Consider the following 11,502-nt stretch of genomic DNA (forward strand, 5'->3'; position numbering starts at 1 on the left):
ATTCACTCTAGTGTTTTTGCCTGGAATATTCCAGGGGCAGAACAGTCTGCTACAGTACATGGGGTCACAAAAAGTTGGACACGACTGAGTACATACGTGGTAACAACCCTTTTCTTATTGGAATTGAGCTCATTTTTTTTTACTGTGTTCTTACTGTGACTGTATTTTAAAATTTTAGTACCCAGTTACTTAGGGTATTCCTATAGGGAGTGTTTTTTAAACCCATACACATTTATCAGTGTTAAAACCACATTTAAAAAATAAACACTATTATTTTTATAAACACAATATTAAGTACAGGAAACATTGTAACAAATTTGGCTCAGTTTTAAAATTAAGTTTTACACACACACACACGCACACGCACAAACACGCACACACACACACACACCCCTACCTGCTTGTATTAACAGAATTTAATTGTTACTTCCTCTGACATAAAAAAACTAGAAGCCAAATTCAGTGGAAAAAGCCAAGCTCTAGCTGGATGGATATGGATTTTAGTTCAGGAGTTGCATAGCTAATTCTGTTACTTTGGACCAATTTTTTAATTAATACTTCTCCCCTATTTGGTTTCTTCATGTAGTGAAGACAGCAATACTCACCTCTCAGAAATGAGTAAATGGCATGATCTGTATAAAACACCTAGCATAAGGCTTGCCCACAAAGAGTAGCGCCCACTGTTAATATGTGGAGATTCAAATCAAAGGTATAAATTGGAAAGTGCTTTTTAAAAAAATTTATTTTTAATTGAAGGATAATTGCTTTACAGTATTGTGTTGGTTTCTGCCATACATCAACGTGAATCAGCCACAGGTATATACAGGAAAGTGCTTTTTTAGGTTCTTGAAAAAAAAAAAAATCCAAAGGTATAAATTGCCTACTTTTGCATTTCTAATTAACTCAGTGCCAACAAATGTACCTTTTTTCCTTATTTATTCACTTATATACATCTGCCTTGTTCCAAAGAATTTATGATCCTATTTCTGCTTTGCTTAGTCTGGTTTTAAAATGTTCATTCCTTGAGTGGTGATGGGATGTTCTGGGGAGGGCAATCTGGTTGTAAAAGTTTACCAGAGAGAATCCATTACTGTGGAATATTAGCCATGCCCTCCCCTCCCTGGGATGAAAGGACCATTGTGAGTCATTCTCTGTGCTTTTTCCAGGCACAGCTTCAAATGCTCTGAGACAGCCATATATTTGGTTGACCATCATCCTGACCGTTGCTGTGTGCCTGCTGCCCGTTGTTGCCATTCGCTTCTTGTCAATGACCATCTGGCCATCAGAAAGCGATAAGGTAGAGAAAAAAAAGACTTCTCCTAACTCGGGAGTGCCTCTCACAGAAATCAGAGCCTTTCTCCAAAGCAACTTTCCTGCAAAATTCTCAGCTCTTAGGAAGTTTGGTCTGTTTTTAGGACTACTTCTCTTTAACTCCATCGTGCAAACAAGTCCCTTGGGATTGGTATTTTTATTTGCTTATTTTTATTATTAAAAAGGAAGAATAGTATATACATCTACCCTCTCAATTTAGCAATTATACTATTAGTATTTTGCCCTGCATACAGGTTGGGATTTTTTTTTTTTCCATTTAAAGACAAATGTCACCTCTTATAGCAGGATCCTTTGAGCTGCAAGTATCAGGAAGACAGGGCTCAAAAGGACTCCGTGATAACATACCACCTCCACTCACAGAACAGGCTTCAGACTCAGGTGATGAGCAGCGGGCTGGGCTTCTTTCTCCCTCTCTCCTCTGCTGTCTCCACTGTTTGCTTCATCTTTCTGAAAGATGGCCACAGCAGTTCCTGGCACTGCATCCTGCCATGTCAGTATCCAAGGAAAGATTAGAGACCGATTCTCCTGGAGCTTTCCCTTAGGATCCTGGCGACTTTGGGAAGGGCTCACCATATTCCCTGCATGTCTCCGGAGCCAAAATTAGGGCACATGCCCATTCGTGGACTAGTCGAGAACAAGGGAAATCAATCGGTCCTACCCTGTGGGCGGAGTCCACATCCCAGGAGGAATGTAGCTGTGAGGACTAGGAGGAGGGCACCTTGATAAGCTCCATCTCATCAGAAAGGAGGGGAGAGAAGCTGCCAGGCAGGCAAGGAACCTTCATGTCCTCTATCTCCCTCCCCCACTGACCAGAGTTCATTAAACACCCAGAGACACTAAGGGTCTTTTCTAAAACTGGGCCAGTCTGCCCAATGAACTGGAAAGAGCACCAGCTGAGGAGTGGGAGTCCTGGCTGCCCTGTTTCTAGCTCTGACAGCTTGCAGGCCTCATGGAACCTCTGCCTCCGCTTCCTCCTCTCTAAAGCCAAGCTGGAGATGCCCACCCCTCAGGGAGGCGGGTGTGGGGAAGCCTGGTCCAGGCTCCCAGTCAGTCTGAGGGGCTCTCTCTGCGGGCACAGACCCGTGTTTCCATTCGGCCTCCCGGCTCTCCCTCACCTGGTCCTGCCTCTCCCGCTTCTGCAGATTCAGAAGCACCGGAAGCAGCTAAAAGCCGAAGAGCAGTGGCAGCGGCGCCAGCACGTGTTCCGCCGGGACGTGTCCACGCGGCGCTCGGCCTACGCCTTCTCGCACCAGCGCGGCTACGCCGACCTCATCTCCTCCGGCCGCAGCATCCGCAAGAAGCGCTCGCCCCTGGACGGGGTCATCGCCGACGGGTCGGCGGAGTACAGGCGCACCGTGGAGAGCTGAGGCACCGGCTCCCGGGTGACCTGTAGGAAAGCAATCACACGAAGGAAACGTCGTTGTCTTTTTTTTTTTTAATGAGAGACTGGGAACTTTTTGTAAAAAAGGGAACTTGTCACGAGGATGCTGAAGACAAGAACTTATTCAGCAAACGACTTGGTTTTGCTGTGGCAATCGTCCAACCCAAGAAGACCTTTTGAAAAGTCAGATTATTCAGATGCTGATGTTTTGTTGTGATTCAAAGTGAACATTTTTAACTCCGTCTCAATCTAGGACAAGAGAATTTGAAAACGTCTTCTATTTCAGTTCAAATGGTATCGTTTTATAAAATTAGTAAGCTCTTCCTGTCTGGGATCTTTGGCAGGAATTTCCCAGAGGCTCCCTTTTTCCCCAGAGTCTACCTTACTATAACAAAGACCTTATGATAGTAATGACGGAAGACTCATGAATGTTCATCTCCTAAAAGCTAAGTGGTCTTTTTCAGAGTTGATAATGGGACTGCATGATTTCATGTTCTCATGTGGATTTAATTCAGCTCAATCAACAAAAATGACTTCACATTTCATAAACACAAGGTCTGAGTCTGTTTTGGTTTACTACCAGGTTAAAAAAGTACCTTACGCACGTTTACTCTTACTATTGTATATTATTTCAGCTACTTCCTGTAGAACAAGTGAGTTTACTGTCTGTTGTCGATTTTTAAAAAGATGCATTTAAATATTTATGGTTTTTTTTTTAAAAAAAGCTTTTAAAAACTGAGGGTATCAGTGATAAACTGCAGAATATTCTGCAAAGCTTTCTTTTGAAAAGCAAACTTTTGTGCCTGCCTTTGCGTAAAGCGTTTTATAAGGGACATAAAACAGAGACCTCATTCTTTTCTACTTAAGAGAAACGGCTGTTGGTAGCCATATTCCTAAGGCTAATAGTGTATCCTTCTAAAATTGAAGATAACTTTGGCAATTATGGAAACTGGCCTCAAAGAGGTAAGAGTTATTTATCCAGGGGTTTTTCCCATCCTTTGTGCTTCACACTTTCATTCCCGTGTCCCAGTGAAGACACAGAAGTGTCTTCAATAATTCTGTTCCTTACCATTAGGTTGCGAATGCTCACAATATTCATTCGCGTTCCTTGTGAGGAAATCGCAGTGTGTAAATAGTTCACTGTCCAGGTATAAGCAAAGAATGTTTAGCTCTTTATTCTAAGGAAGTGAATTTCTGGAAGTTTACAACTTTTATCTTGTAAATAAAAAATTGTAAGATTATTTTTTTTTGTAAAGAAAAGTTAGCTTGTGTAATTCTGTCAGTTTCAGATTTCTCTCCCGTTTTGCGAATTGTGGGAAAGGTCGACAATGCAAATGTGTCAAAGACTTCCATGGCTGGGTGCAATATTAATTTTAAAATGCAAATTGTTTTGGATAAATTATTTCTATATTCTGTAAATCTGAGATTAATGTATATTTTTGTTTAAAAAATAAACACTTTGGTAAAATTGGGGGGAAGTACAATCTGTTAAAGTATTTATTTTAGAGTGGGGCAGATGATAGAGAATCTAGGCCTGCCTGGTTTCTACAGGAACACAGGGGTCCTTTGTGGTGAGAAGTAAGCTGCAGACGGGGTACTAAGTGTAGGGGCGAAGTGGCTGAGACAAGAGGCTCTGACTACAGAGTCAGAGTATGGATTAACAGTTGGTAAGAACAACTGCATCCAGGGAGAGTGCGTCTTAGGATATGAGAAGGGGGACAATTCATCCAAGTGACCTCAGCTCTCTGGAGGTAAAATAAAAGCAACAGTAACCCCTGACCAAAAGCAGGGGCTGGGAAGTGGGGAGACAAAGTTCAGAAATACAGGGTGAAGGGCTGGCAGAAAAATAAGCAAAGGGAAACTATCAGGATGCTGAAGGGCAGGAAAGCAGGTAGGGACTGGGAGGGCCAAGTCTGACACATGGCTGCAGAACAGGTGGTCAGCTCCTGGGCAGGAAGGCAGGCTGGGACCCCGTTAGGGAAATGGCCCGTCTCTCTTGCACAGGAGGAGGTTCTTTGGAGGACTTTGGCGGCGGGGTTGGGGGGGGTATCAGCAGTAGTAGCAGGTGATGAGAGAGTTCTAGTTCTTGGGGTGTTCTGTAAGGTAGGACATCAGGACTCCGCTCTCTGCTCTTCTATACCAGGTAGCCTGCTTCCGGAGCAGAATTTCCTGTCTGCATCAGGGCAACCCACTGGAAGTGGGGCGGCAGGGAGGAGACAGATTATTAGCCTCTGTAATAGAAATGGTATGAGAAAACCTGAGCAGACCTGGGGGATGGTCCCTTTAAAAAAAAAAAAGGCCACTTTTCCTTAGGATATGCTACTGTATTTAAACTGGTGAAGAACAAATGTTTCTAACAAGAGAGCACCACCTAAAGGTTCCTGCTGACACTCAGGACCAGAAACTGTTGAGTAAAGACAACTGGTGGAGAGAAAATGGTTCTTAAGAGACTCCGGCGTGATAGCAAAATGTACCCTGATGGAATCTAAATGTTTTAACAGTTGCTGCCCTCATATGATGTGAACGAAGCTTAAGAAAATTTTAAGACAGCTTCTAGAAGTCTTGTCAGAATCTGCTAGTAAGAGCTGCAGTAAAACTTGTGGTGCCTTTATAAATACACAAAGGCCTGACAAAACAGAGGAAAACGAAGCATTGCAGGAAGAAGCAGAGATTGGGTGGGGCCCTTAAAATAAACACTGTAAAAATAATTTTCTTGACCGGAATAGTCATTTTCCCAAAGATTATAAATGTCTTATAAGCATATGAAAACATCCTCAATATCATTAGTCGATAGAGAAGTACACATCGAAATCATAATGAGATTCCACTTCACACCCACTAGAATGACTATTAAAATAACATGTGTTGACAAAAATATGGAGAAATTGTAAACACCCCCCCCCCATCTATTGCAGATGGAAATGTAAGACACTGACCCCACTCTGGAACACAGTTCGGCAGTTCCTCCCAAGTTAAACAGAATTACCATATGACCCAGCAATTCTCCTAGGTGTGTGCAGTGTGTATACACATATATCCCAAAACACTGAAAACAGGTACTCAAATACTTAAACATCTGAATGTCCACAGGAGCACTATTTACAACAGCCAAAAAGGTAGAAACAGGGTCTTCCCTGGTGGTCCAGTGGTTAAGAAGCTGCCTGCTAATGCAGGAGACACAGGTTCAAACCCTGGTCCGGGATGATTCCACATGCCATGGGGCAGCGAAGACCGTGTGTCACGGCTGAGCCCACATGCCCTAGAGTCCATGCTCTGCAACAAGACGAGCCACCGCAACGAGAAGCTCGATCACCCCGACTGGAGAAAGCCAGCACACGGCAGCGAAGACCCAGCGCGACCAAAAGTAAGTAATATCTTTACTTTTTTTTAAAGGTAGAAACAATCTGGGGCTTCCCTGGTGGCTCAGTGGTAAAGAACCCACCTGCCAACGCAGGAGGCACTGGTTCCATCCCTGGGTCGGAAAGATCCCCTGGAGGAGGAAATGGCAATCCACTCCCGGATTCTTGTCTGGGAAATCCCACGGACAGAGGAACCTGGTGGACTACAGTCTGTGGGGTTGCAAAAGCATGTGACATGACTTAGTGACTAACCAACAGCAAGAACAACCTAAATATCCACCAACAGGTAAACAAATGGGGTACAGCCATATAATGGAATACTACTTTGCCATAAAATGAGGCCAGTTTAAGACAGTGACATAGGAAGGCCCTGAATTCACTTCCGTCTGCAAACACACCAAATCTGTAGTTACATATGGAACAATTTCCTCTGAAAACGAGTCAAAAACAACAACGTTGTTAAGGGACTCAAGGAAAAACACAACAGGTGGGAAAAGCTGAGACACAATTTTACTGAAAAAGCCCACCCCTGGTACCCTAAACTCAGAGCTGCTCCACGAGGAACACAGGGTATAACTCACGTCAGGCATCCCAACATTTAAGACCTGCACCTGAGACAAGGCGCGGACACATCCAGCTTTGAAAGCCAACGGGACTCACATCTATAAGACCCAAAGGTCACGGCAAAGAGAAATCGCTATTAAAGAGCTCATCCCTTCACTCACCCGCACCAGGGCCCAGCAGAGACGGAGCCGACCGAGATGCACTGGACTTTATGTAAGAGGCTTGCTGCTTATGTTGAAGCGTTGGCCCGAGGGGCAGGCATCTGGTTCAAAGCCCGCCTAGGGGCCTGCTGGGGCACCCTCCCAGGGCAGAGGCTGGCAGACACCATCTTTGTTGGCTCCCTTTGTCTCACTCCTGCTGGCAGGACACCATCCGTTTTATTCTTTTTACTCTAGGTTTCCTTTTCTCCCCACAGTTGGCACCATCTTTATGCCCTCCCTATGCTGCAATCTAGAGCACCAGTGTGTCCCAGGAGGGAGCTTTCACATGTATCTGGTATCGTGCTTTACATCAGGTACCCTGGTTTTTGTGACTACAGCTTAGGGGACACCCTTGATTATCTGGCTATGGTGCCAAGTGGGGCTTATGCTCAGTAGGTCCCACAGGACTGTAACCAACAGAGAAAGCTTTTCACCGGCTCCCACCTCCAGGGAACAGCAAGAGGCAACAGTCTGTAAAGTCGTACTATGAGAGTCCCACTACCCTATCTCACTCTCTCTTAGTAGTTGACTTCAATACCGCAGTTTGATGAATGGATAGATCACCCCAGACAGGACACCAATAAGGAGACATTTGTTTTAAACAATATGTTAAAGGAAATGGATCTAACAGATACACACAGACCATTTCATCCAAAAGTAACAGAATAGATGTTTTCCCTAAGTGCACATGAAACTTTCTAAAGGGTAGATCATATGTTAAGCCACAAAACAAGTCTTCTTAATTTAAGATGACAAATCATACCAAGCATCTTTCTATCCACGGTGGTATGAAACTAGAAATCAATCATAAGAAGAAAACTGGAAAAAAATCACAAATATATGAACTTTAAATAAAATACTACTGAACAACCAATGAGTCGATGCCAATGATGTGATATACACCCAGAAAACTTCAAAGACTCCACCCACAAAACTGTAAAAACTAATAAACAAAAAAGAGTAAAGTTGCAGGATACAGGATCAATACAGCCGACTCTTGAACAGCAAAGGTTTGCACTGAATGAATCCACTTATATGTGACTTTTTTTTCAATAAATACACTATAGTACCATACGGTCTTGACAGATGAATCTGTAGATGTGGAGGGCCAGCTGTAAAGTTATAGAGATTTTTGACGGTGTGTGTGTGTGTGTGTCGGAGCGGGGGCGGTAATGGGGGTGTCGGTGCCCAGCCCCCATGGTATTCAAGCGTCCGCTGCTCCTGCTCGGCCACGCCTGACTCTTTCTGACCCCACGCACTGCAGCCTGCCAGTGTTCACTTTCTCCACATCCTTGCCAACATCTGGTATTTGTTGTCTTTTCGACAATGGCCATTGCAGCAAGTTGGAGGTGGTATCTCATTGCGGCTGTGATTTACATTTTCGTGACAGTTGGTGATGTGAAGTATATTTTCATGTACCTGTTGGCTATGTGTGTCTCTTTTGGAAAAATGTCTATTTTTTAATTGTTTTGGGGTTTTTTTCTCCTGTTGAATTGTAGGCATTCTTTATATATCTTGTATATTAACCCCATATAGAAAGTGACTGGCAAATATTTTCTCCCATTCAGCGCTGTCTTGCTGTTCAGGAGCTTTTTAATTTGACATGGTCCCACTTGTTTGCTTTTGCTTTTATTGCCTTTGTTTTTGATGTCAAATCCCAAGAAAAAAAAATGATCACCAAGACTGATATCAAAGAACTTACCACTTACATGTTCTTCTAGGCGTTTTATGGTTTCAGGTCTTATATTCAAATAGTTTGGTCCACTTTGAGTTAATTTCTCTGTATGATGTCAGATCACTATCGGCCGCAGCAGCCTACCCTAACTGACGTAAAATTAACCATCACGCTGGAAATGAGCAGTGAGCTAGCCCATCAGCAGTGTCCATCAGAGGCATCATCACTTCTTCATATTTATATGCAGAGAAGACATTTAAGCTGATCCCCAAATGAGCACGTATAACCCTGAAATCTATGGTAGTTTTACCATTGTTTGTTTCTTTGTATAAAAAGAAAATCCGTTTTTCTGGTATTTTTTCAGTTGATGTGAAATTCATGTCACTTAAAAGTAACCATTTTAAAGTGTGCCACTCAGGCATTTAGGACATTAGCTCACAGTGCTGTGTAACCACGACATAAATCAAGTTCCACAACATTTTCATTACAACAGACGAAAACCTCATACCCATTGTGCTGGTTAATTTTATGCGTCAACTTGGGTTGACAGATGGCAGAGGGAAGATTAGATTACTGACATGGCTGAACTGCTGACTGACTACCGACCTCCAGACTACTTCAGTATGAGAACAATAAATCCTTCCTTGTTTAAGCTGTGTTAGGGTTTCTGTTACTTATGGCTGAAAGCAATTCTAAATAACACAATGCAAAAAATGACAGCAAATACACAAAAAGGAAGAAGATTAAAGGAGGGAAAATGGTCTGAATACAATTAGATTAAAAAAATAAATTAGATGCATAATAATTGTGGGAAAGGATAAATCTACAATTGTTGAAGGTGATAATGGTTGTATTTTTGGAAAACACAAGAAGGTCAACTAAAGAAACTATGACAGTAAGAATTCAACAAGATAGTGGGAACAAAACAAACATAAGGATAACTTTCATTCATCAGCAACAACAAACAGAAGATATAATGGGGAAAAGATAGTACTGCTGACCTTTGAACAAGGCAGGGGTTGGAGAGGCTGGCCCCTGCACAGCTGAAAATCCTCATAAAACTTGACAGTTGGGTCTCCGTATCTGTAGTTCCACATCCATGGATTTAACCAACCATGGACCATGCAGTACTGACTGCAATATTAACTGAGAAAACAATCTTATCTAAAAAGCGGGCCTCCACGGCTCTAGTCTGTGCTGTCCAAGGCTGGTGTTTGCTGCTACCGTTGTTCAGTCGCTCGGTCATGTCCAGCTCTTTGCAACCCCATGACTGTGGCCTACCAGGCTTCTCCGTCCACAGGACTTCCGAGGCAAGAATACGAGAGTGGGTGGCCATTGCCTTCTCCACAACTATGTTTACAACTTCAAAAAAAAAGGATAAAATACTGAGGAATAAAGTTGACAATTAAGACCTATATGAACAAAGCTTTAAAACAGTAGTGAATTCAGAAGAACAGTTAAGCAACTGAAAGCCATACTGTTCTTAGATAAGTTATAACACCATAAAGAGTGGAGTCTTCCTAGTATATAAAAGGCATATGATCTCTATAAAAATGTTAGTAATGTTCTTTAATAGACAGACTCAAGTTCACATGAAAATTATTACAATAAAAGCCAGGAAACTAAAAGAGAAAGCAATGTGGAGAGACTATCCCTACCATATATTAAATCATATTAAAATTTAAAAAGTAATTTAAACAATGTGATTCTGATGCATGATTATACATTCTATGGAACAGTTTAGAAGGTCCAGAAAAAGCTCCAAACATACATGGAAATTTTCTACACATAAAGGTGAGATCAAAGGTAGGAAAACAGACTTTTTAATTAACAGTACTGGCACAACAGGAAAACAAACTGAATACCTTACACTATAATAGAATAAATTTCAAGTAAATAAAAGATTTAAATGTAAAAATAGTCATAAAACCACTAGAAGAAAAACATGAGAAAATTCAAATGTAGACTGAGTAGAGAAAGGCTTTCTAATTAAGACTAGGGAATTCCCCGGTGGTGCAGTGGGTAGGACTTTGCACATTCACTGAGGACCCAGTTTCAATCCCAGGTCAGGGAACTAAGATCCCACAAGCCCCGAGGCACATCCAGAACAAAAAGGACTAAAAGTCCAAAGCCTCAAAAGAAAGACTCAGACAACTAAGTTCAAATATAAAAACGTAAAAGCCTTCCGTATTTAAAAAAAGTACAAGAAGATAAATGGTAAAGTGGATAAAAATATATTTGCAACTCACGTCAAAAAGCTAAACAAAGACTTCCTTGGATCTGAAAGACTCCAACAATCCAATAGGAAAAAAAGAAAATATGGGCAAAGCACACAAAGAAATCACAGCAAAAGAAATACAAATGGCTCTTACATACACAAAAAAAGATGTTTAATCTTGTCTGTAATAAGAAAAATCCAAATCAAAATGATTTTAGTAGACCACCTTCACCTATCAACTTGGCAAAAAAGAAAAAGGTTGGCAATGCAATATTGATACTATGGCAAACAAAGCCCCTATTTTATTACTGATAGGAATATAAACTGATAAAACTCTTAGCAACTTAATCATATCTATTAAAATTTCAAATGTATATACATTATGACCTAGCAACCACATTTCTCAAATTTATCCTGCAGCTAAATTTTTCCCACAGGGGAAATGACACGTACAATTACTGTACTGCAGCACTGTTTGTAAAAAACACTGGCAGTGAACTAGAAATCCAGCACAGGGGACTGGATAAATGAAGCAAAGTCCGTGCTGACGGTAGCACGCCATGAAACTACAGCAGAGACTACCCGACAAAAAGATCTCCACGATTCACTGTTTTGTGAGAAGAGCAGGTACAGAACTGTGTGTGGTAGCTACCTTTTATATACAAAACAACAGAGGAGAAGGAAATGAAATTGATCTACAGATTCACACACTCCCAATCAAAATTTCATAGGTTTCTTTATGGTAAGAACTGACAAACCGATTCTAAAATTCA

The 11,502-nt window shown here is 41.8% G+C and overlaps 1 protein-coding gene across 1 annotated transcript in view; it reads left to right on the plus strand.

Moving 5' to 3' along the window:
• The window catches only part of ATP8B1 (ATPase phospholipid transporting 8B1), a 110,695-nt gene extending 105,698 nt beyond the window's left edge, over positions 1–4,997 (plus strand). The window contains exons 27-28 of the mRNA XM_040264313.1: positions 1,167–1,297; positions 2,475–4,997. Coding sequence (XP_040120247.1) covers positions 1,167–1,297; positions 2,475–2,699 — 356 coding nt within the window. The 3' untranslated portion in view covers positions 2,700–4,997. The remainder of the gene's footprint in view (positions 1–1,166; positions 1,298–2,474) is intronic.
• The last annotated feature ends 6,505 nt before the right edge of the window (positions 4,998–11,502 follow it).

The sequence above is a fragment of the Oryx dammah genome, unplaced genomic scaffold (genome assembly GCF_014754425.2).
Source record: "Oryx dammah isolate SB20612 unplaced genomic scaffold, SCBI_Odam_1.1 HiC_scaffold_22, whole genome shotgun sequence".
In the NCBI taxonomy this organism is placed as follows: domain Eukaryota; kingdom Metazoa; phylum Chordata; class Mammalia; order Artiodactyla; family Bovidae; genus Oryx; species Oryx dammah.